The sequence below is a fragment of the Danio rerio genome, chromosome 22, assembly GCF_052040795.2.
Source record: "Danio rerio strain M-AB ecotype USA chromosome 22, GRCz13ab, whole genome shotgun sequence".
Classification (NCBI taxonomy): domain Eukaryota; kingdom Metazoa; phylum Chordata; class Actinopteri; order Cypriniformes; family Danionidae; genus Danio; species Danio rerio.
The window spans coordinates 36,499,534-36,527,378 of record NC_141042.1 but is presented as its reverse complement, the minus strand read 5'-3'; the positions used below and the strand labels follow the sequence as shown (position 1 = coordinate 36,527,378).

General features: G+C 34.3%; 1 protein-coding gene and 1 long non-coding RNA gene across 8 annotated transcripts in view; one reads left to right on the top strand and one right to left on the bottom strand.

The window, feature by feature from the left end:
* Positions 1-27,845, top strand: part of grm7 (glutamate metabotropic receptor 7) — a 367,182-nt gene that overhangs the window by 236,746 nt on the left and 102,591 nt on the right. For 3 of the 7 annotated variants that reach the window (XM_087302215.1, XM_087302216.1, NM_001302247.1), the window contains 2 exon segments: positions 6,949-7,149; positions 20,371-20,510. In XM_087302215.1, the coding sequence (XP_087158341.1) occupies positions 6,949-7,149; positions 20,371-20,510 (341 nt within the window). 7 annotated transcript variants of the gene reach the window in all.
* On the bottom strand, positions 1,283-4,098 carry LOC147838616 (uncharacterized). The gene is made up of 5 exons (XR_015522302.1): positions 4,029-4,098; positions 2,671-2,776; positions 2,476-2,546; positions 1,592-1,776; positions 1,283-1,430 (listed from the first exon to the last, which is right to left on the bottom strand). It is a non-coding gene; the product is annotated as an uncharacterized LOC147838616 (long non-coding RNA).

Genomic DNA, 27,845 nt, shown 5'->3' with positions numbered 1-27,845 from the left:
CATTTTTACAAAATGAATTATCTTGATATCTTTGTAATATCACTTTAATATTACAAAATGTCCAAATTTATCACAACAAAAACTATAGTTGGTTCCACAGGCCGAATTGAATGTGCACTAGCGTGCAATGAATGCTGCCATGCAAAGGGTACAACAAATAGATTCTTCAAACCTAGATTATACTAAGATCAATTTTGGAATGTGGGCCTGGTGCAGGTTGGTATGTTTGGTTAAGACCTAGAGGTTGGGGGGTAGGTGGGTTGGGATAAAATTGCAAACAACCCACCCATAATCACATGCAACAATCCAAGAAATCCTCTTCCCCTGCAATCACATGCAACTCCCCCAAATAGGCAAAATCACATTTGACTCCCACAATCACAAATACTCGAACAAATTGTAAACAACCATCCAACAAATCTATAGAAACCCCCTCAATCAGATACAATACAATTTATAAATGTTAAACGTTTATTGATTGCATGAAAAAAATAGTACAAAAATTTTATAAATAATTTTGTAGTGCACAAGAATATCAATATAAAAACAACAATAAAACAACACAATAAAGACACAGAAAGATTTAAACAAAATATCTAAAAATTACACACAAACACAGATGTTTTTTAAAACAACCCTGTTTTTCCCAATAAACTTGAATAAAAAAATTGTAAAAAACAGCTAAATTTTATATAAACCTAAATATAGAAACCAATTTAAGATATAGCAAGAAACATCTTAAAAATACCAATGACAATCCGTAAAATATCCAAGTCACACTTGTAAAAAGTACTGCAGAATTCTGAAGAAACATCTTGAAACATTTTTAATAAAACATTAAAATAATAATAAACAAACAAATATATATATATATATATATATATATATATATATATATATATATATATATATATATATATATATATATATATATATAATTGCAGAAGTATAAAGTCAAACTTTTTTTTAAATAAACTTGAACAAAATCAATTGCACAAACATATACATTTCATATATACACACGTCTTGTGCAATTTTATATTTATAATTTTATTTGTATTACGTTTATTAAAAATGTATCAAGATGTTTCTTTCTTCAGAATTTGGCGCACACACATACATACATACCATACATATATACACACACACACACACACACACACACACACACACACACATATATATACATATATATATATATATATATAAATGCAAATGAAAGAAACAAATTGTTCAAGTATCAGGGAACATCCTAATACACTTAAAATGTTGTTTAAAAAATAAAACAAAATAGTGATGTAGACATTTGACACATTAGCTTTCTCTTCTTTCTTCCTCCATCCCTGTCAGGGGCAAGTTGTAGCTACCTTGTAATGCATTTTTCCACTTCTTTATCAGTGGCTTGGTAAGGACATTTGTCCTCACTCCATCTGTGATTAAAAGATAAACAAATAATTAGTAGTGAACAAGTACTAATGTAAAAAAAAAAGAAAAAATTAGGAAAAAAGTAGGCTACCTACGAAGCAAAAAAACTATCAAAAAAAACAAATAAACTTAAAACACTTTGAAATTAGCAAGAGCTTAAACTTACCAGTTTCTTCATTTGTTCGGGCTGCTCCTTTAGTTGATTTTCAAGCTTTTCCAAATCAAATTGGCCAAAGGAAGGTCAAATGTGTTTACATCTGGAATTTCATCACGTCTGTTTTGGTTTTGTGAGAATCAGGCCCAGCTGCTGCTTTATGACGTTGCATGATTTTAAAACTTCAGTCAGTCGTGCTAAAAAAGAAAAATAACAGATTAGTATAAATCAACCTGTAGCTTATTCTCATACAACTTCTGTAAATACAACAGTGGGTTAGACACTGCTGATATTCTCTAGTTGATCTTTACTTTCTTTCAAAACAAGTCTTTCTCCAAAAGAAAAAATATTATTAGACAGACTGTAAAAATGTTCTTGCTCTGTTAAACATCATTTGGGAAATATTTAAAAAAGAAGAAATAAATCAATGAGGGGCTAATAATTCAGACTTCAACTGTGTGTAGACAGACAGACAGACAGACAGACAGACAGACAGACAGACAGACAGACAGACAGACAGACAGACAGACAGACAGACAGACAGACAGACAGACAGACAGATAGATAGATAGATAGATAGATAGATAGATAGATAGATAGATAGATAGATAGATAGATAGATAGATAGATAGATAGATCATAACAAGAACGGCTGCTTAATTGAATGCATGTAATAGCGACACCCGGTGGTTATTTATTGAATTACGTTCATTTTTGTATAGCGGGCCAGATTCTATTGATATTTATAAAAAGCCTCGCGGGCCGTAGTTTGGACACGCCTGGTGTACTGGAATGTACAGTATCTGTGCATCTTGATGGTGGTCTTAAGATTTCTGCCATAGTCATTGATGGTGATGGTACTTGTGGTGCTGCCTTGATTTCTGAAATCTTCATACCTGCCTTTTATCCAGCCTCTTTGTTCCAAGTAATTTTTCTTCATCACGGTATAGGTGCGTCTATACTGTCCCTTGATCAGATACATTTACAAAACAAAACATCACTTTAGTATAGTGCCAGGGCAAAACTCACAGGTTGTAATAGATCAATGACATAATGTTGACAGTATGTGTTTAAAATAATTGCAAACAAACCTGTTCTGTCTTTAGATGTATGACAGGCGATCATCATCCTCATCTGTCTACCAGTCAGAAATCACAGTTGCGTATGGATGTTTGAGTCGAGCTTCCTCATATGCATCTATAATAAAACATCACATTGTTGTTAACCTCCCGTAAAGAAAAGCTCAAATCCCGAAATACTATCAAAGTTAATTAATGCATATAATACCTATAGTGTAAATAATCAGTACACAGAAGGTTGCACAAGATTTATTCGGAGATTCATGCAGAGTGACAGCCTTATGAATCTGAGACATAGATTTGTAAGATGGTCAAGCACATGCATTATTCTGTACCCATGAAGATTAACCTACCATTGTGAAAAATGTTTGATGATGATAGCCAATAACAATAAACCATTTCAGCTGTTTGTGAAGCAATTAGTAATGTAATGTCTGAAAAGCTCAATCTATGTTGAAAATGTATCAGCAGTTTACAGCTTATAATGGACTTTTATCACACAACTATAACATGCCTATTCACGTTCAAAAGAGTGTGCCATTGACTTCTTTGGTCGTGATGTACTGCAAAATGATCTCACTAACCTTTGTTAAACAAGAACAATGAGACTTAACCAACAAATATTGTTACCCATTCATTTAAATCAGAATTTATCACTGTCAATAACATAAAAAACAAAAAAAAAAAAAACATCAAAATCTGCTTTAAGACGTTCAGTTTTACATTAACTGACCATTACAGCTTGAACAAAAGATATAATTGATTCACATAGGCTAACACATATGAATTAAAGTGCATAGTAATATATTTCTCTTGGATAATTTAAAGAGAATAGTAAACAGTCGAGTTTCGATCATTTTCGTGACTAACTGCATAAACAAGATAAACAATAATATTTTATTAATCCAAAACGATTAGTTTTTATTTACACATAATCACAGAATTAATACTGTTGGATAAGTATACGCCTGTACAATGATTTTTTTCAACATCCACGGTACTTTATAATGTTAAATCAGGAAAAAAACACGTTTTGCCAAGTTAGTTAATGGATTCGTCTACAGAAACTTTCTTTAACGCAAAGTTAGCATACACACAAATTCGTTTCATGTTTCTTTAAAATAATTAAAATAGTTTTCAGTTACTACACACGTTACAATCTAACATTGTGTAAAAGGAACAGGAACTTTCAGACGTGTTTGTAACTGTTAGCGTTAGCATACATTAGCTCCAGTCGTGTTTCTTAAAGCAAGTTACATTTCATATCAAACTGTTTTAAATTACTAAACGCTGTTACAACCAAACACCGTGGAAATGTTTTAAGCTCTAAATTCGCTAATTATACAGAACACAAGCAGTAAAAAGCTTACCTTTCTGACCGGAATCCACGTGAGTCTTTGAAAAACCAAACTTTTCTTCTTGTGATCTTCGTGCCATGGTGGTTGACAACCAGCTTTTTGGAGCATTACCGCCACCGTCTGGATTGGAGTTTGGATCAGGAGTTACGCATGTGTTTATTATGAAACCAACTTCTGCTTTAAAAAAAAAAACAGTCAGCACAGGAGCGTGCTATCTCAAAAATAAGCGAATTTTACATAGTTTTTCTCTAGATGACATGTATAATCTATTTATAAATAATATTGTTTTGTTTGCGTCTAAACATTGCGACCATCCACACTAAATATTCTTTTTTTTTTTTTTTTGCTATCGTACCATGAATATTTTCTCAAATTATCATTAAACGTGGAGCTAACAGATTACTAGATAAAATAAGAACTTAATCGGTTGCCATCAGCCGAATCCTTGCCAAAAGCGGCCAGGATATGGTTGACCGGAATCGGGCCAGTGCTTTACAGCCGCATCACAACCGCATGTGCGCGAGCGAGCTGCGGGCCGCACTCGGCCCGGATAACACTCGCCGATGCCGAGTCGGAGCCGGAGGCGCCGGAGGGCAGCCGAGCTCGGGCCGATTACTGCCTGCTATCTGGGTTACCATATTCACATGCATCTTACTCACAATTGACTAAGGGTGCTTTCACACCTGCCTTATTTAGTTCGATTGAATCGCACTAGAGTTCGTTTCCCCTTTTGGTACGAATCGTTTGGGCAGGTGAGAGTGCAGCAATCGTACTCGAGTGCGCACCAAAAGCGGACCAAATAAGCGTACCGAGACCTGCTTGAAGAGGTGGTCTCGGTACGCTTTCAAACGAACCCTGGAGCGGTTCGTTTGTGGTGAGAATATGATCCGTACTTAAACAGGTCCAACCGCAAAAAGTACTGTGCCTTTTGGACTAATTCAGTTGCCGTAGGCTGATGCGCTGTGCATTATGGGATATGGAGGAAAAATATTTGTTGACAGCGCTTTACCAACAGAGAGAGAGAGAGGGGAAAACATTACCTGATTGATCGTTGGTAATATTTCCGCAAGATGAACATGTTGCAGTTTAGCTAAATTAATTCACAGCTCCTCCTGAAGTGACGAGCGATGCATTAAACATTGTTTTCCAGCCGCGGCTGTGCTTCATTTTCGTAATATATAGTTTGTCTAAAGCAGGGATACAATCAGCCAGCACAGTCCTCCCTCCAGACTTAAAGGTTTTGTTTACCTGTGGGAGTTCACTGGCATTTTCCCGCATGTGAATTCTGACCAATCAATAAGCAGTTTAGGAAATATGTTTAACAACATCTGGCCAATGAGAGATGTGAATTTTGTCAGATGACCCAAAGATGGCAGAAGATGCAAAAATGTATCATTTATTGCGCTTGGTCCGGACCAAATGAAGCGAACTACAGATGTGCCCTAACCCTCACCAACAATTTCACATAACCTCTTACAAACATAAACAACCCTCTACAAGCACCACCACCCCACCCCCATCCCACAGTGGCATACAACTTCTTTACAATCCCATACACACCCTTACATTTGTAGACTCCTTAAATCACATCCTATCAAATGGATACCCAAAACATTTACCAAAATCACAAACAAGTCCTTCACAACTGCAAGCAAATCCAACCCCCAACAATGACATTTAATCCCCACAATTGCAAACAACCACCCCTAAATCACATGCAACCCCAACCCCCAACAATTGCAAGCCACAAACTATTGCTAATCACCCTTGAAAATCATAAACTCTCCAAAATTCCATACAACTACTACACAATAAACAAGCCCCAATAGTTGAATACAAGTCCCTCACCCAACCACAGGTAACCTCAATCTACCAAACAAACAAAACATATCATTGAAATCCCACATAGCAAAATTTCTCTGGCCCAGCTCTGGCCCACACAATCAGGTTTTGCTTGGCCCACATGCCGCAGTGAATTACGGTACATGACTGGGCCAAATCTGGCTTCCAGACATAGGCCAAACACAGACCATATCTGGGCCAAGTCTCAGCCAAGTTAATAACTCATAGCTGGGCCTGAACTGGGCCAGATAGGTTGGTGTGTCACTATTGCAATGAAATTGATAAACCCATGGAGTGATGCGCTTTAGGCACACTATGGGCACGCTTTTTCTCAAAGTGACCTGATTGGTAGAATTTTTTTTCTTTACTCAAAAATGATTTTAGTGTATTTTAAATGTGGGTCAAGACTCGCCAAACTCACATGGCCCACTTATCAAATTTTTAAATCTGGGCCAAATACTACGCTTTTCATCTGGCCCAAATCTTGTGTGCTGCCTTAAAAACGGTGCCACCTCTGCCAAACCCGGGCCATGTTTGGCCCACATGCTGTATGCCAGTGCCGGATGAATGCCTGCTGTGCCAGCTTTATGCCAAATCTGGGCCAGAATTCTTTGCTACTAGGGATGCCTTTTCAAAGGTTTGCATTTTCAGGTCCGCCAAAATGCATTGTGTAAATGAACAGGAGAAAGGGATTGAAAGGCACAATACTTTGTAATGGCTTTACCCCATCACCGTCTATGAGCAATAGCTTAGAAAAACTACTTAAACCTCAGAAAACAATTGAAGATAGCAAAAATCTGACAGCGTTAGAGACCAAACTAAGATAAGCACCTACAATTTCAGGCATTACTCTTCAAGATAGCAGCCAAAAGAGTCGTCAAATGAAAAATTGTCCCTAAAGTGTGCGATAACTTGTTTTGTTGTTTTGTCTCTTTCGTGTTTTACCTCCCATTTCTCTTCAAAGGCCCCTAGAGTTGACTCTATTTCTTTGTGCTTACACTTAGAACATTTAGGCATGCTCCTTGCTGCAGATGTTTGAAGGCTTCACTCTCTTTTGACTTTTTTTGTTGTTGTGTTTTCTTTCTTCCAGGGCAAGAGCGAATAGGGATAGACTCCAAATACGAGCAGGAAGGGAAGGTGCAGTTTGTGATCGACGCGGTGTATGCCATGGCTCATGCTCTGCACAAGATGCAGAAGGAGTTTTGTCCGGACCAGTCAGGAATTTGTGAGGAGATGGAGCACGCCGGTGGAAAGAAACTCCTGAAGAGCATCCGGTCGGTCAGCTTCAACGGTGAGTCCACAAACGCTTATGATATAAGTTTGGTACCGTATTAGGTTACCCTGTTTACATCCACTTTTTTTGTAATGGAAACATGTTTATTTGACATAAGCCTTGATTTAATTGAACAACATGCTAAATGAAGTATACAATCACTGGCCACTTTATTGTGGCTTGCTCGTTATTGCAAATTTCTAATCATCTAATCACATGGCAGCATCTCAACGCATTTAGGCATGTAGACATGGTCAAGATGATCTGCTGCAGCTCAAAGCAAGCATCAGAATGGAAAAGAAAGGGGATTTACGTGACTTTGAATGTGGCATGGTTGTTGGTGCCAGATGGGCTGGTCTGAGTATTCTAGAAACTGCTGATCTTCTGGGATTTTCATGCACAACCATCTCTAGAGTCTACAGAGAATGCTCCGAAAAAGAGAAAACATCAAGTGAGCAGCAGTTCTGTGGGCACAAATTTCTTGTTGATGCCAGAAGTCAGATAAGAATGGCCAGACAGGTTCCAGCTAATAGAAAGGCAACAGTAACTCAAATAACCTTGAGGCGGATGGGCTACAGCAGCAGAAGATCACACCGGGTGCCACTCCTGTCAGATAAGAACAAGAAACTGAGGCTACAATTCACACAGGCTCAGCAAAACTGGACAATAGAAGATTGGAGAAACGTTGCCTGGTCTGATGAGTCTCAATTTCTGCTGCCACATTTGGACGGTCGGGTCAGAATTTGGCATCAACAACATGAAAGCATGGATCCATCCTGACTTGTATCAACGGTTCAGGCTTCTGCTGGTGGTGGTGGTGTCATGGTGTGGGGGATATTTTCTTGGCACAATTTGGACTCATTAAACTCATCGTGTTAACACCACAACCTACCAGAGTATTGTTGCTGACCATGTCTATCCCTTTATGACCACAGTGTACCCATCTTCTGATGGCTACTTCCAGCAGGAGAATGCACCATTTCATAAAGTGTGAATCATCTCAGACTGGTTTCTTGTACATGACATGAAATGGCCTCCACACTCCCCAGATTTCAATCCAATAGAGCGCATTTGAGTTCAGGTGAAACGGGACATGCTATCATGTCAATATGGAGCAAAATCTCTAAGGAATATTTCCAGTACCTTGTTTAATCATTATGTGTGTGTGTGTGTGTGTGTGTGTGTGTGTGTGTATATATGTATATGTATATATATATATATATATATATATATATATATATATATATATATATATATATATATATATATATATATATATATACAGACAGACAGACAGACAGACAGACAGACAGACAGACAGATAGATAGATAGATAGATAGATAGATAGATAGATAGATAGATAGATAGATAGATAGATAGATAGATAGATAGATAGATTTTAGCTTAGGTTTAGATAGTTATAACATTCTTGACTCAAATTTACACTTATACATTTTTCAAAACAATACATTGTAAGAATTTGGAGATTTTTTGTGAAAAAAATAATAAACATTTTTTTTTCTATGCATTCTTTGGGAGTTGTCATTTTCAATCTGTTTCGAGAGACTTTGCAGGCATGTGCTGACCGTTTTTCAGCAGATTTTCTCTGCTCCAGTTGACGCACACCATACATTTCTCTTTGAAGCAACCTTTGTTGCTGCTTCTTACACAGGACTCCAACTTTCTGTATATTTTATATCTCAAACCAGCCTTTGTGCTGGACCTTTGAAAGAGGAAAGTTCTCGAGAAGAAAGGCAAACTCTCATTAATGCATCGTAATGAAGTGAAACTTTTGTAGTCCTGCAGCAGGGCACTGCAGATCAAAGGGCAGACGTACCTTTCATGTCTTTTCATGAGATTATGATGAGGAAATAGTGTTCGGAGTAAATATGTGATCTGACAAATTCACCCAGTGAATCATACTCAAGCTGGAACACTTACTTTTTTTTTTTTTTTTTAATTACCAGCATACAGAGAAAGAGAATTTTAATCAACCAAACGATTCAAAATCCATTAGCTTTTGTGTTTTTAAGGCATAGTTCACCCCAAAATGAGAAATTGCTTTTAATTTACTCAGATGTAGGTGACCTTTTTTACTTCAGTTGAATATTAAAGAGGATTTTTAGCTGAAACTGTGGCCTGAACAGCTTGATGATTCATTAAATGACTACCAGCACTCTGACAAGTAATAAAAACATATACAAGCAACACAAGATTGTTACCAGTGGCTCCTGATGATACACTTATGTCTTATAAAGCGAAACAAGTTTCATTTATGGTTTTATTCTGGGTTGTTGTTTGGTTGGATGATGATTATTATTATTAATATTAACATAATAATAATAATAATAATAATAATAATAATAATTTAATAATAATAATAATAATAATAATAATAATTATTATTATTATTATTATTATTATTAATACTATTATTATTATTCTCATTATTCTCATTATTATTATTATTATTATTATTATTATTATTATCATCATCATCATCATCATCATCATCATCATCATTATTATTATTATTATTATTATTTTTATTTTCTTTACATTTAAAGTGCAGGCTACGGAGACCTGGAAGGGAAAAAAATTGAAGAAAGAAAAAAAATTGAAAGAAAAAATAAAATAGAGTGATAGGAAAAGATTTTTCAAGTTTTTTTTTGTGTGTGTATTCCCTCGCAAAGATGTTTAGCGTTATCTTGGAAAACTGTTTCTCCACCAACTTCCTGTTCACTTCATTCATGTAAACCTTTACATTTTTGCCGAAATTCTCCTGTATTTTACCATTCTATCCCTCTATCATCCTGTCATTAAGTATTTTCCCATATTTCTGATATATTTTTAATCTTGAAAGCATCCTGAAATTAATTCATTAATTAATTTAATTGTGCGTCGATCGTCGCCTTTCAAATGCTACCTCTGAACCTGTGAATGCATGTAAAAGCGCTGACTGACAGGCACGCTCCGCACAATAAACTTATCCCAGATCAGCTTCTGTACACTTTGTTGATTGAATGGTTAGTTGGTTTATTGGTTGTTCGGTTGATTGGCTGGCTGGCTGGCTGGTTGGTTGGCTGGTTGGTTAATTGAGTTAGTCGGTTGGATGGTTAGTTGGTTTGGTTGTTTGATTGGTTGGTTGGTTGTGTTGACTGGCTGAGTTGGTTGGTTGAATTTATAATTAGCTTGGGCAACACTTTAATTTGATGGTCTAGTTGAGTATTAGTTGATACTGCTCTTCCAAAAGACATTTAACTGACTATAAGAAACTTTGCAAGTACTTACATAGGGTTAACTTACACTAATCCTAACACTAACCCCAACCTAACAGTCCACTTATAATGTAATGCCAATTAGTTGGCATGTAGATACAATGTAACTTAAATAAAAAAAAACAGACCATCAAAATAAAGTGTTAGGAACAGGGGCATTGTGAGCTAACAACCTAAAATTTAGAGGGTCAAAATCCACAAAATAAATAATTTTGGTAGCTATGATTGCAATACTGGGGCTGGAAGAAGGCACATACTGTAAAAAAAAAAAAATGTGACTACTTAAAAACTGTAAGGTAACATATTGAAGAGCTTTTTGAGTCAACTCAAACAAGCTGTGCAGCAAGTTGCCTTACAGTGCACACACTACTAAGTCTTCACTTCAAAGTAACTAAATATCACAAATAATAACTAGCTGTGCAAATAACAGCTAACTGCATCAAATAGCAAAAGACAATACTGTATATCAGCTTTTCCTGAAGATGAAAAGCATTTGATCAAATGTTTACCATCTTTGAAAAAAGTCTTTTTTATGATGAGTACATATTTGATTTTCTGGCCCGAAAACATGAAAAGAACAAGAAAACCTCTTGACATAGTATTGCTTCAGCTGTCAGTGATTAGTTTAGCGCAAAATTCACGTCTGAAGATCAGACACAAGCTTATAGAAATACTTCAAAGGAAAACAAAAAAAAAAAAAACCAGATAGAAACAAACGTGCTTCATTGAGCTTTACTGAGAAAAACAAACTATTATGAATTTTAATACGATTTTAATCATTTTTTATTTATTTAAATTTATTTATTTAATGTTCTTTACTTAATTAATTTATTCAATATCATAAACAAGTTAGCAATCATTTGCACGCCAACAAATATGTTATAATAAAGAATATGTCAGATAAAAATATTAAATCAAATTTTAATAAAGAGGGGAAATCAAAATATTTATTTATTTATTTATTCATTCATTCATTCATTCATTCATTCATTCATTCATTCATTCATTTATTTATTTATTTTTATTTATTTATTTATGTATTTATTTATTCCAGTAGCACCTAATTGAAATGTGAATGTATTACTTTAATATTCCTAAAGTTGAGAGGTGACTACACTCTTATTCTAATGACTAATACTGCTTAATAAAATAGTTTTATTTAAATTCACCAAAAAACTAAACTAATATAAAATATAAAAAATTATATCTTCATGATTTGAATCCTTCACAGGTTGACAGAGATCATAGAGCTCGAGAGGGAGAGAGATCATGTGTGTGGCTGTGGGTGTGTAAATGGCACGGGCATATCTAATAGCTCATAGTAATGTGTTAGCTACCTCTTCGGAAATCTATTTAAATATGTTGGTTATCTCACTGGCTCCCTCATCAACTGTTGTCCTCGAGATCACACTCAGATGAATGAAGGCTCCGGCAACTGTTGCTAGGTTACTATAGGTATCAGTAAAGTCGAAACTGACTTGAATGATCTGCATTCATTCATTCATTGTCCTATGGTTAGTCCCTTATTTATCAGGGGTTACCACTGCGGAATGAGCGGTCAACTATTCCTATATATATATATATATATATATATATATATATATATATATATATATATATATATATATATATATATATATATATATATATATATATATATATATATCCTACATATTCCTATATTTATGTTTTATGCATTGGATGTCCTTCCAGCCGCAACCCAGTTCTGGAAAACACCCGTACACTCTCACATTCACACACACACATATGGCCAATTTAGTTCATCCAATTCCCCTTTAGCACATGTGTTTGGACTGTGGACATTTGTTGGACAGAAATTCCAACTGACCCAGCTGGGACTCAAACCAGCAACCAACACACTACAATATGGAGGAGATTAGCAAGACAGTTAGATAGGCTACATGCAATGCTATTGGGTATATTTTTTAAAAGGGGGAGGGGCTGCTCAATACTCCCTGCCTTGTCGTCAGGTTTTAGGGAAAATAAAGTCAAAATATCAAATAGCACTGCATGTTTTAAGGCACTTCAGGAGATGTGTAATGGAGATATTGCTGGAGGTGTGTGTCGTGAATAACTTGTTCACCAGCTAATTGCTATTATTGATGAAATGTTTCAGTCCTATTTATGTCTGCTATATGTTAGGTCTGGTGATGAAAGGACGTGTCACTGAAAAAGGATGGGAATCGGGGAAAAAAAACACAGGAGAGAAAATACTGAAGTTGGACGACTGACGTTTCTGCCATCTTTTTCAAAGGGTTCAAAAGCTGTTTCCTCCAGCGAGAACATCAGTGAAAATGATTCAGCGGCTCCTCGCATACTAATAATTAATATACTTAAGAAGTCTAATATCTGCAGTGCAATTACTGTATTTTAGCGGGCAGCTCAGAAGTTTAATGGCGAATCCACTGCTGGGACGTGACAGATCTGGGACAGTTTGCTTCTGGGATTTCCGAGATCTGTATGAGGTAAAAAATGTTAAAGAAAAATAACAAATAGATAAAAGCGTTCATAGTTCAAGTAACACTCGATTATGCTATTTTAAGGTTGCTGGTTTGGATTTTTGGAGTTTCCTACAGTAGGTTTATGCACATTCATGATGCAAATCTGTTCCACCACATCCCAAAGGTGCTCTATTGGATTGAGTCTGGTGACTGTGGAGGCCATTTGAGAACAGTGAACTCAATGTCAAGAAACCAGTCTGAGATGATTCACTCTTTATGACATGGCGCTTTATCCTGCTGAAAGTAGACATCAGAAGATGGGTACACTGTGGTCATAAAGGGATGGACATGGTCAGCAACATTACTCAGGTAGGCTGTGATGTTGACACCATTGGTCCTAATGGGCTCAAAGTGTGCCAAGAAAATATTGCCACACCATTACACCACCAGCAGCAGCCTGAACCGTTGATACAAGGCAGGATGGATCCATGCATTCATGTTGTTGAGGCAAAATTCTAACCCTACCATCTCAATGTGGCAGAAGAAATGGACAACTCATCAGACCCGGCGACGTTTCTCCAGTCTTCTGGTTTCCAGTTTTGGTGAGCCTATGTGAATTGTAGCCTTAGTTTCCTATTCTTAGCTGACAGGAGTGGCACCCGGTGTGATCTTCTGCTGCTGTAGCCCATCCGCCTCAAGGTTGGACTTGATTGTAATGAGTGGTTATTTGAGTTACTGTTGCCTTTCTATCAGCTTGAACCAGTCTGGCCATTCTTCTGTGAATTCTGGCATCAACAAGGCATTTCTAAACTCTGCCTTTCTGAGAGCCTACTCTCTGATTGGTCATATACCTCAGTGTGTTGTGAATGTTCAGATTATCCTACTGTGCTCTGATTGGTCAGATTGCCTAGTTGGTTTGTAATTGGTCAGATGACATTGCCCTACTCCAATTGTTCCAGTAAACATACTCTGCTGTGATTGGTTATTTGACCATGCTTAGATCTTATTAGTCAGGTAAGCATACTTATCTAATTTATCAGATTGACCGGTATGTTGTGATTGTTCCAGTTACCACATTTTGTTCTGATTGGTTATTTGACCCTGCTTAGAAACTCAGATACCCATACCTATACTCGAATCGAATTGTTTAGATAGCCCAATGTGTGGTGATTTTTCAGAGAGCCTTACTTTACCATTTTTAGCTCTAATTGGTCACTCTACTTTTTTATATGATATGATGTTTTAGTTCAGTTCAGTTTAGCTCAGTTCAGTGTGATTGAAAATCATTACTGAGAGTTGAAACACTGAAGAGCAAATTCATCGATGCGTAGCTCTACCAATCCTGAACCATGCGAGCCAGTGGCGACAGCGGAGAGGGAAAAAAAAACTTCACCTGATAGGAGTGAAGAAAAAAAACCTTGAGAGAACCAGACTCAGTTGGGCACGACCATTTTAATTTCTCCGCTGGCCGAAAGTCTTGTGCAGAGCTTCAGTCACCGCGGTGGAGGCTGGAACCTACTCTGTTTTGATTTGTCAGGTATTCATACTCTGATCTGATTGCTCAGATTGGCCAGTATGTTGTGATAGGCCATACTCTGCTCTGATTGGTCAGTTGACCATACTCTAATTCGACTGGTCCGATTACTTTTTTGCTAATTTTTAACAACCATAAGAGGCTTATTTGAGCAGTAAAGCTGGAATTACTGACATCAGCTTTCAGGCAGTTCTTTCTTTTAGGATAGCAATTCTCAATTAATCTTTGACACTTTTAGATTTACAAACCATTATGTTATGTACTACATGAAAAGACAGTATGGGGGAAACAAGAATAGTGCCACTTTAATGTGTTACTGCTTCAGTTTTCAGGAGAAAACAAATCAAATATGTCTTGCTGTGTGTGTGTGTGTGTGTGTGTGTGTGTGGTATACAGTGTTTTAGGCCCTCATGCTTTCTCTAAGTGTTTTGTTGTTCTTCATCCTGGAGATTCTCCTATAGCTTCCAGTCTCTGCATTTTCCACAAAGCCTTGTTGTGGAATAAACCTTTAATTCTTCCTTCTCGTGAAAACCTTTTTACAAAAAACATGAGCATACAAATGAAATAAATAAATAAAGGTAAAAGGCAGCGGGTGACAGCAGAATGACTGGATAATGAAGGCATTTAAACACACTCAAGCAGCTTTTTGTTGCTCAATGTGACTCTGCCTTATTTTGTATTTTTTTTTTTTTTTTTGCTGAATCACAACTTAATCACTCATTTCCCTCCTCTTTACATGGCGGGTGTAGCTTTAAAATAAACTGAATGGGTTATAATTTGAGCTTGTTTTCATTTTGAATTGTCCAGTGGTTTGGTTTAGTAATCTGGTTGGTGGATTTTTCTGTTGCAATGGTTTGTAACAAATGGTCTGTGGACTATCAAGTCAGATTAGAGGAAGAGTTCACACAAAAATGAAAATTCTATCATCCTTATATACTGAAATCTCAACTTGTTCAAAACATATTTTAGTTTCTTTCATCTTTTGAACACAAAAGAGGATGTTTTGAAGAACACTGGTTGACTTCCGAAGTATTTTTTTCTATTACAGAAGTTGAGGGGTTACACACCCCAAGTCTAGGGGAAAACAAGATGGGCATAATAAAGGAAAAAGGTTGTGGGTGGTGGTTTTACCAAACAAGGAAAACAACTTAAAACTCATGCAAAAGATCCCCTTGGGTCAACAACCAAATGCGGACACTCAGTTGAGAGAAGTTGAATAGATTTATTATTGAAACAATAGTTTCAAAATTTATTTATAAAACAATAGTGTCATTCATTCATTCATTCATTATCTTTTCGGCTTAGTCCCTTTATTAATCCTGGGTCGCCACAACGGAATGAACTGCCAACTTATCCTGCACGTTTTTACGCAGCAGATGCCCTTCCACCCACAACCCATTTCTGGGAAAACTATAGTGTCATATCTTGATAAAACAGCCTAAGATATAGAGAAATAATTTAAAGAATTAAAAATGTCAGATATGATAAAATCGCATTAAATAAATAAACCACTATAAAACAAACAAAAGCTAGCTACAATCATTTAGATATATACAAAACATAAATCAAACCGTTTTAAAGCCATATTAAACTTTCATTTTACAAAGGCCTATCTGAACAAAAGATTTTAGATATTTTCTAAAAATAATAAACACTGGAGGAGTTCTGAAATATCATTTATAAAGTATTTGGATATGATTATATTAATCAAATCATGTTAACAGCATTTTTTTGGGTGAAAGCAGAAACTAAGTTAACTTTTTTTCTGTCATCCAGTCCTGCGCAGCGCCTCTTTACAAACGCATCGGGGAAAACTGCAAATACAAAATGTGTTCAGTGTCCTCAAACAAGTGTTTATGTTTTTAGATGACGTGGTAAAATTTAAAAATGAAATTTTAAATACATGAAGAGCTTTATTAGGGAAAAGCTGCTGAACGCAACAAAATATATGCTATATTTTATTACTTATGTGCTGAAATACGTAACACTTTCCTTTACTAAACTCTGCGTGCCCAGTACCGGGGACAAAATGATGTCATAGCTAATTTTAGACACATTGGCAAGTAATACATCAAATTAAAGCTCTCATTCCCTAAAATAAGGATCCATCATTATTTTTATGGATTTACAATCACATAACCTACAGTCTTTGAATGAATCATAAAGCATAAACAAATAAAATAAAATAATTTTTGCATACTACATGATAAAAACAAAATTACTTTTTCTAGTGTCTCCTGACAAATGCTGGTAACATCCAAAACAATATGCAGTGTGATTGAGCATACAGGGCCTGAGTTATACACTTTCTAAATCAGGCTTTAGAACAAAAAAACTAAAAGCGGTTTGTGTTGAGGTGGTTCATCAAACGACAAACAACATATATAATAATATTTATCACTTTCAGCAGTTCTTTTTGTAATTTCAAAGGGTTTTCTATAAAATGACATTGAGATATTGCATTTATTGGACTGTATGAGAGTATGGGGAGACTTCAAAAATAGGTAGGCAAAAAAAAAAATGGCATTTTTCCTCCTTGCAGTTGGAATAGAATAACTCTTACATAAATTATTATAAAGAAAAAAAATATTTTTTTTTTCCTGTGTTTGCTGACACCTGCTGGAAAAAAATAAAACTGTTTCCAGGGTGCTGGAAACAATTTCCAACACATTTCCAAACTTCAGTTAAAAAAAAAAAAAAAAAAAGCCTTTTTTGTGTGTTTATTGTAACACAGACAATATATACAACAATTGTTTTCAATTTCAAATGTATTTTATGAAATTTCAAGGGGTTTCCTTTCAAATGATACCAAACTTTTGTATTTACACTTCTGCATGTGGGTATGGGAAGCTTTTTAATTCGGAATGCCAAATTCAGGCGGAATCACCCCAAATAGCCCCAGAACTTAACTGGTTAGGATATAATATGCAACATCCTTAAATAAAAGGGAATCACCTATTAAGTGTCATATAGCCTATAGGGAAACATTGATGTTTCAGGTCTCCCTGGAGCATTTGGGCTGAATGTTTGACAGCAACAATCTAAATAAGGATGTTATAAAATACATTTTCTACCAAAGTTATTAACTGAGAATTTCTGTGGTTTTATATTATGGATGGTGCGCTCACTGCGCTGGGTTGCTCCGTTAGTGGCGAGACCACTCGATTTCAATGCCAACAGTCGGTCGGCGAGTAAATGAATATGATGAATGAGAACACACAGGCATGTGCGTATAGACAAATACTGTAAATGTTGTACAGTAACGTGTCATTTGTTTCGTTGTATTCATTTTAATGGTGATGATCCAATGGTGTGCTTTATCTGCCTGATTCCTGCTGAAGTGGGCGGGTTGTTTGATGTTTAGTTCGGGGGACGTTCTGGGGGCGACGTTTGCGTGACGCGCTGCGAGCTACTAGCCTGACAGTAGAAACGCGACATGATTTCGGCCTCACTGCTCAACCTCCTAGGCGATTGGCCTGGCCCTGCCCGATAAAAGCCCTGGCTCGCACTGGGCCGACAGTGGAAATGCGGCTAATGTAACTTAAATTCAACAAATGGACCATAAAAATAAAGTGTGAACAAAGTGCTTCCGCCAGACCCACAAATTAACTGAATGGATTCAGAAACTATAAATCTCAACTATTTAACTCTGGCAGAGTTGTAAAATGAATCTGTTTCCAAAGAATTTCTTTAAAAGCAAGTCGAATGGCATGATGCTTATTATAACTATATCTGGCAACATGACGAAGCAGAGGCTGTATTACAACGACATGACTTTAAATCATTTTTCATTCATTCATCTTCAGTTTTTGTTGTTGAGTATAAATTTTAATGACCTCACAGCCGGCCATGGGCGTGAGTGTGTGTTTAATGTGAGATGAGAGAGGGCTGTCAGTGATGAGTGTGTATTGTGGATGTGTGTAGAGGCTTAGAGCGTCTGTGGTGATGGTGTTTTGTCAGATCTGTGATCAGCTCCAGACCCTGCAGGTAAAACTCTTCAAACTGTCAGTCTGCGCCGCTCGTGTTCCTGTCACAACCCCACTAACATCCTCCATACGGAGCGCAGATGCCAACAATGCTCTCTTGTTTTCTGCGAGGCACGTCAGGTTTTTGTTTCTTGAGTGTGCGCGGGTTTTATATATTTATTCTAAAGCACCACAATTCCACAGTAACTTTGTAGGAGATCATATATTATTGTGTGACTAGGAACACGGGAACATATTTTTGTTTGTTTGTTTGTTTGTTTTGCATTTTAGTTTTTTTTTTTGTCTTTTGTTTTTGTTGATCTTTTGTTTTTGTCTTGTCTTGTTTTGTTTTTATTTTTGTCTATTTTTTTTTCATTTTATTTCTGTTTTTTTTTTTGTTTTTTTCTTGTCTCGTTTTGTTTAATTGTGTTTTGTTTTGTTTCGTTTCATTTGTCTTGTCTTGTTGTTTTGTCTGTCTGTCTTGTCTTGTCTTTTCCACGTTACATAATTTTTTTTGTCTTGTCTTGTTCTGTCTTGTTATAGTTGGTCTATTTTGTTTGTTTGTCTGTCTTGTTTTATATTGTCTCGTTTTGTTACATTACGTTACATTTTGTTTTTCATTTGTTTTGTTTCATTTGTTTCATTAGTTTATTTTTTGCTTTGTTTTGTCCCTGTCTGTCTATCTGTCTTGTCTTTTTTTTTTGTTTCGCTTCATTATGTTACGTTACTAGTCTTTTGTGTTGTCTTGTTTTTAATTTCTTGTTTCGTTTTAATTGACTTAAATTTTTTTGGTTTGTTTTTTTGTTTTGTTTTTGTTGTTTCATTGTCTTGTCTGGTCGTTTTGTTTTGTGGCAACGCAGTATCGCAGTAGGTAGTGCTGTTGCCTCACAGCAAGGAGGTTGCTGGTTCGAGCCTTGGCTGGGTCAGTTGGCGTTTCAGTGTGGAGTTTGCATGTTCTCAAAGACAAATGGTACAGGTGACTTGGGTAGGCTAAATTGTCCGTAGTGTATGAGTGTGTATGGATGTTTCCCAGAGATGAATGAATGTTTTATTTGTATTGTTTTGTTTTGTCTGTCTGTCTTGTCATGTCTTGTTTGTGTTAGTCTGTTTTGTTTCTGTCTGTCTTGTTACGTTTGTCTTGTTTTTGTTGATTTGTTTTGTTTTGTTTGTCTGTGTGTCTTGTTGTGTTGGTCTGTTTTTTTGTCTTATGTTTTGTTTGTCTGTGTGTCTTGTTGTGTTGGTCTGTTTTTTGTCTTATGTTTTGTTTGTCTGTGTGTCTTGTTGTGTTGGTCTGTTTTTCTTTTTTTCTTGTTTTGTTTTGTTTTGTTTGTCTGTGTGTCTTGTTGTGTTTTTTTTCTTGTTTTGTTTTGTTTGTCTGTGTGTCTTGTTGTGTTGGTCTGTTATTTTGTTTTTTCTTGTTTTGTTTTGTTTTGTTTGTCTGTGTCTTGTTGTGTTGGTCTGTTTTTTGTTTTTTCTTGTTTTGTTTTGTTTGTCTGTGTGTCTTGTTGTGATGGTCTGTTTTTTGTTTTTTCTTGTTTTTTATGTTGTTGTCTTTTGTTTGGCTTTGTGCTGCTTTGTTGGTTTGTCTGTTTTTGTTTGGTTGTTTGTTTGTTTGTTTTTCATTGTATGTTTTCTTTTTCTTTTTTTCCCCAATGTTTTTATTTAGATTTTTCCTTGTTATTGAATTTTTTTTTAGTTTTTATTTATTTTCTTTGAGTTTGATTGCTTGTAGGCATGTCAGACTTTTTTTTTTCGTTGTATTTCATTTTATTGCCAAACCTATTGTCTCTTTTTTTCTGTGAGACAAAAAATGTCAGTAATTCATTTTCTTTTATTCATTGCAGTTTTGCATATTGTTTAATTTTGAGTTTTTCATAGTACATCTGTAAAACAAATTAGTTTTGATGTTCGCAAGGCACGTTTCTTGACAGAACAGTTTCTAAATTTTTGACAGGTATGCAATGTTTTTAAGTATGGTTTGGTTTGGTGTGTTTCACAGGGAGCGCAGGAACGATGGTGGTGTTCAATAACAACGGAGACGCACCGGGACGATACGATCTCTTCCAGTACCAGATGAACATCAACAACACTCCTGGATATAAAGTTATTGGGCAGTGGACAGAAAATCTCCAGCTGAACGTGAGTAAAGTGTAGATGCACAAGCGGCAGTGATGCTTACATTGTAGATGTCCAACAAAACATCCAAGCAGTAGAATCTGCAACATTTACAGGAGATAAACTCTAGAATAAAAATAAAAATAAACAAATAATCCATCCATCCATCCATCATTTCTTCCTTCCCTTATTTTTCCCATCTTCTAGCTCTTTATTTCTTTATTTCCTTCTTTTTTTCTTTCTTTCTTTCTTTCCCTCCATCATTCCTTCCTTCATTTCTCCCATTTTCTACCTCTTTCTTTATTTATTTCTTTATTCTTTCTTTCCTTCTTTTTTCTTTCATTATTTCTTTCTTCCTTCCATCCATCCATTCATCCTTCCTTTCTTTTTTCATCTCTCCCTCACTTCATCACTTTCTTTTATTCCGCTTTTCATCCTTTCTTCTTTTTTCCGTCAATCCATCCATCCATCTTTCTTTCTTTCTTTCTTTCTTTCTTTCTTTCTTTCTTTCTTTCTTTCTTTCTTTCTTTCTTTCTATTTCTTCCTTCTTTTAATCATTCCACCATGTTCTATCCATACATCTTTCCTTCCTCCATATTTTTCTATTTTTCAATCCATCCATCTTTCCATTTTTCATTTATTCCTCCCTCCATTTCTTTCTTTCTTTCCTCCCTCCATTTCTTTCTTTCTTTCTTTCTTTCTTTCTTTCTTTCTTTCTTTCTTTCTTTCGATATTTTTTGCCATTTTTTCCCCTTCCATTCATCTATCCCTCTTTCCTTCATTAAAATGTTTACACAGTTGTTCTTAGCTTAAATTTATTTATTTATTTATTTATTGATTGATTTATTGATTTATTTTTTTTTTATTTGAATTGATTATATTTAATAATTGTTATATTTAATTTAGTTACATAAAATCACAAGTTCTCATACATTTTTCCACATTGTTTACATTTTTTTTTCACATTTTACATTTCACAATGTTTTAATATTATCATACATACACACTATCTTGAGTAATAGTCAATAGTTTTTGTTTGTTTGTTGATTAATTTGTTCACATAATTTAGTAGCCTTTTTATTTTAGACCATTTTTCTTTTCTTTTTTTTGGATACATGAGTTCATATTTAATATCAATCAGGATATTAAAATGAATAATTAATTTACATTGAAATATTTCTTATCTTAGTGTGTTACAATCATCACCGTCTCGTATGTTATTTCAATTCTGATGGTTCATGAAGATCTTCCTTGAGTGAAGAGCGGCAGTTAAACATAAGATAATTTATCCAGATAATTGCTAGGGACAGTTCAAAGATCCATCTTAATATGCAGAGCTTCATAAGATCATCACCCCAGACTGAACTGGAGATTATACAGTAATATATATATGAGAAAGAAAGGCCTCAGGGACTACAGCTTATTATATGTACATTAATAATATCAGCAGTCTGTTCCTGCCTGTACAGTTCAGCTCAAATCTATTTTGTTCATACTCAGCATTACTTCAAGAGAAGGGTTAACTGTATTTTTTTTTTTTTTTTTTTTAAGCACGTCAAAATGTATTATTTTATTATTTTTTTTTAATTTACAATATTTTATATCATATTATTAATTAATTTTTCAAATAAAATTATAATTTTAAAATATAAATTTTAATGTATTGCTTTATTTTATTGCTTAATTTGTGTTTTTCATTTTTTGTGAAATTTTTATTTTATTTATTTTTTGTATTTAAATTGTAATAAAGTATAATATAACATATTATTGCTTAACTTTTTTAATGCTTAATTTGTGTTTATTTCATTGCATGGTTGTTTTGCTTTTGTTTTTACTTTGTTTAATTTTTATGTTTTATATTTTTAAATAAAAAGTTTTTCATTTCAATTAATTTAATTTAATTGTGTTTTATTTTATTTTTAAAACATTTTATTTTATTTGTATATATATACACAATTTAAATTAAACATAATATAAGGTATTATTTATGGCTTTATTTTTAATGCTTTGTGTTTTTCATTTAATTTTTGTTTTGCTTTTGTTTTTCCTTTTTATATATATATATATATATATATATATATATATATATATATATATATATATATATATATATATATATATATATATATATATATATATATATATAATGTATATATACACTTTTTAATTTAATTCCATTTTAATACATTTTATTTATTATATATATAAAATTGTAATTTAATATAATATAAAATATCATTTATTGCTTTATTTTTAACACTTTGTGTTTTCATTTATTTTTAATTTGCTTTTACTTTACTTTGTGTCATTTTTATATTTTATATTTTTAAAACATACTTCTTAATTTATTTAAATTTAATTTAATTTATGCATTTTTTATATTTTTATATGTAATATTCTAATTAAATATAATATAAAATATATTTTATTGCTTTATTTTTAATGCTTTATTTGTGTTTATAATTTCATCTTTTTTGTTTTGCGTATGCGTTTACTTTTTTAATTTTTTGTTATATATATATATATATATATATATATATATATATATATATATATATATATATATATATATATATATATATATATATTTTTTTTTTTTTTTTTTTTCATCATTTTCATCTTTTTTTCCATTCCTGTTTTCATCAAAGTTCCTAATTATCTTCTCCTTAACTATTTAAAAATTTGCACTGTTTTCATGTGAAGAAACCTTGACATGTTTTAAACATCTTTCTTATTTTCCATGAAGCTACAGAATAGCATTTGTTGCTAAAAATATACTCTCCACCATACATATTTAATATTTGTCAGGCTGCGTCCTCAATAACACTGTCAATGGATTTGCCTCGTGGCGTTTGACTTCATGAGTGGAGACGGTGAGGGTGTGAATATGTCTTCTGCAGATTTACATCTTGAGTCACAGATGAGGAGTTTGACTCATTTTGTCATCTAAAAGTTTAGCCTTATTAATTTTTAAATTGTGTTTCCTTTTTCAGTTCCCTCTATCACAAAAAAAAAAAAACGTTTAAAGAAAATGTAGTTGTTTACATGAGCTTTTACATGTTTGTATCCAGTTTTATGACATTTGAAAGCCACTCTATCGCCCCCTTGAGTACTGGAGCTTGTTAATGCTACAGTAACTCCTCTGAGTCACACATGAAGTGTTGTCTCGAAGGAACGCCTACGGCTCTCAAAGCAAATGTCATTTACGCCTCATCCTCGGCTCTCCCCGACGAGAGCACTGTAAGAACAGAGGAAAAAAAATCTTGCAAACAGTCCTACAGGGCAGAGGCTGCAGGGAATCTGTGTGTCTCCCAATGGCGAAAGCGTCCCCTGCATTTGGCGCTGTTTCCAAAAGCATCAAGAGATGCTTTTTTCCCCACTCTCTGGGCACAGACGGCCATGAAAGGTCATGTTGCAATGAGCTGTACTGGGAATGCTGATACTGAATGCACACCTACCGACTCTTATCGGAAAGCTCGCAGGAGACAACAGCGGGTTGTTGGGTTTATCCTCTTCCTTGCGATAAAAGCCTGAGTTGAATTCATTCCCAGAAAAGCCACTGAATTATGGTGCGGTTGGTTATTATTGAATTTATCAGTATGAGCCATGGAAAAGAGCTCTAATGTGTCTCTTTTCTGCTTGCTGCAGAGGTATTAATAATTAATGACATTACGCAATCTCGATTTGCCTAAGATTTGCATTTTCGTAAAGAAAAAAGCTCTGAATTTTTAATACGGCAAGCTGGCTGGAAACAGATTTGGTGCATCACACGCTTTACGTCAGTGAACTTCCTGCAGATTGGCACACAACCTATTTCTTAATGGCATGTTGTTAATGTGACGTGGCAGATGAGTCAATGGATGCAGAAATAAACATATTTATGCTTATGACGTTTCTTGCACCTAACTTTCGTGTGATGTCTCTATCTACTTGTCAGAATGTAATACTGTAAGCTGCTGATTGGTGGAGGTTTGGTTTTTTTAATATTTAAATTTGAGAAATGAGATTTTCAGACCAATGAGATTTATCTATGGGCAGGGCTTAAGTGTGGAATCTATATATGCAGTGTCTTGACGAGTCAGATGAAAGCAACCCAGGCTCATTCCGATTACGTACACCTACATTTCTGGAAAAATCAAAATGTGTCTCAGGAGCTTTGTTTATTTTAATTTTTTATTTATTTTATTTTATTTTTGCTCTTTTGTTTTTTACGAATCCACCAGGGGCCGCTGTATACACTTTTTCAGATCTCAAACTTTCCTCTCGAGTGCCATTTGCACCCGCTGTTCTTATGTAAATTCACCAGAGGCCGCTGTCGACTGACTGACTTACTGACAGTTCAACTGACCAATCCCCCATTCTCCTTTTCCCTAAACCCAACCAATAGTGTTTTTAAAAGCACAGATTGACCCGCCCACCCCTTCCCTAAACCCAACCACAGTGTTTTCAAAAGCAATACAGAAAAGAAAAGCTGCCTGATTTTTACCACAGTTTTAGATTTTACCAAATTCCCACTCTGTTATTTACTTGTTTATTTTATTTTTTAGCGTTTGTTTTTGTCTTGCTTGCTTTCTGAAACCATTCTTCAACAGACTCTAACCTCATTGTCACGGTTAACACAAGTCCGCTGACGTACATGTCGAGCTACCGGAGAAACTGGCACCATAAGTAAAGCCATCCACGTGGAAGTAAACGGTCAGCTAGTAAACGAAAAAAAGGAACTGCGTCATTCTGCCCCATAGCATTCGCTTTAAAGATGAACTGCAGCTATACGTAGCTCTGGCTACATTATTTGCAATCTCCAGAAATGTATATAGTGATCGTGTTACCCTTTGGAATCTGGTTGAATTGGTTTACTCACACTTTTTAGCCCTTTTACTGTATTAGCTGGTTTATCCTTATGTGTTTGTTATTTTATATTTATAATAATAATAATAATATTATTAATAATAATAATAATAATAATAATAATAATAATAATAACAACAACAACAACAACAACAACAACAACAACAATAATAATTATTATTATTATTATTATTATTATTATTATTATTATTATTATTATTATTATTATTATTATTATTATTATTAATAATAAAAAAGAATCTGTAGCATGTCTGTTTAAAAAAAAAAAGATTCTTATAAATAGTATTTGACTTTCATAATTTTTAGTGGGATTCAAGCACATTTATTTTGCTTTGATTATAGCTTTGTAAATGATGGAGAATTGTCATTTCTAGTAAGGTATTCTTCTTATATATTTGGTAATACTTTTGATATCAAAACTGATTCATGAAGTTTTATCGAAACTGTACTTAACTTCTAAGTGAAACAAATCAACTAATATAAAAGCCCACAGCCCATCAGATGCACTGATAATTACTCTGATGTTTTTGTCAAAGCAATTTTACAACGCCAAAAAGATTGAGAGCAAAAGCAAGCCTGTGTTTTCTAAAATATAAAGTTAAGTAATTAAATAATTCATTTTTTTATTAATTTGCTCATGAATTTATTTATTTATTTATGACAGGGATCATTACTCTTGTTAATTAATTAAAACAAGAACACACTGAACTGATCACAGTTTACACAAAGATGTTTCTTTATAGTAATGTTTAATGATTTTTTATTACTAAATAATCTTGAAAATAAAATATATTATTCACTACAAAATAATAAACAGCTCAACTGTTTTAAACAGCGACAACATTAATAATAATAATAACAACAACAACGACGATGATGATGATGATAATAATAATACCAATAATAATAAATAACAAAAACAACAGTAATAATATAAAAAAAAATCATCATCATAATCATATTATTTGATAATTCATATTTAGTAGTTGTTGTTGTTTTGTTGTTAACAATAACAACAACAATAATAATAATAATAATAATAATAATAATAATAATAATAATTATTATTATTATTATTATTAAAATAACAACAAGACTACTACTACTACTACTACTACTAACAACAACAACACTGATAATAAAAATAATAATAATATTAAATAACAACAACAACAGTAATATTAATAAAAAAAATAATAATCTTCATCCTCATCATAATCACATTATTATTGTTGTTTTGTTGTTAACAACAACAACAACAACAACAACAATAATAATAATAATAATAATAATAATAATAATATTAATAATAATAATGACAACAAAAACAACAACAACAATAATAATGTAAATAATAATGATACAAATAGCTGCAAGCAGCGATACTTGGCCAAACACTAAAGGTGCCTCATGCGCAGTGCACAACCAGAAGAACGTGAAAAGGAGAAACAGAATGTGCATTAATAATAGATGGGGTTGAGAGGTCCATGGGAGAATAATGAACAATAAAAACATAACCTTAACCGCACGATTCGAACTCGTGACCTTTGGATTTGATGTGCAGTGCGTATCAAAGTGGACCACATAGAGGAAAAATATTCACCTTGCTAATGTAGAGATTTTTCAACGCAAGATGGAACACACAAACATTCAATAGCATGCTAAGCTACCTTTAGAGTTTATTGATGCATTCAAGTTGAAATGGATCCTATGTTTGAATCGAATGCACACAAACACTGCTACAAAACCAAAAGTATAGGTGCATCCCAAATCACATACTAATGCACTATTCTACATGTAAGAAGTGCGTTCACACTGAAAACTCTAACAATAAGTGCACTTTAATCACCCAAATGATGTACTTATTCAACCGGTAAAATGAAATGTGGAATGATGGACACTTCACACACTCACACACACTCCCAATCTTAAATGTATGCATCAAAATGTTGAAAATTGGCAATTAAGTAGAACATCTGTGTTAAAAAAAGTAGGATGACAGTTAATGGTATAACATGTCATTGTCAACAAACCCTCTTTCTCACTCCCTCATATTTGCTAATGCTAACCACCCAGCTAGCCACAATTTCACCTCTAAGTTTCCCTATGAAGTCAACTGTAGATTGATTGAACGCTGTATATTCCCAGCCAGCTTCAGTCACAAAAGACTGAGTCCAAGATGAAAACATGGCAAACAAAGGCTCGCCAGACTTTCAGTTCACGCTAAATTAATGGAAGGTATTTACACAAATTGAACATCAAGCGTGACCTATAAAGGCGCATTGTTTGGAAACAAACCCGTTCAGCCATTCTTCATTTTTTAATTAGCTTATCATCGGATACTTTGGCTAATACCAACAGGGTATAATTACGCACTTCCCCGGAGTTTCAAACTTTGATTAGTCGTGGGGAATTGAGCCTATGGACTGAGATCTCATTATGTCTGGCGCTTCAGGGATTATTTCTGCTCTTTACCGGCCTCTGAGTCAC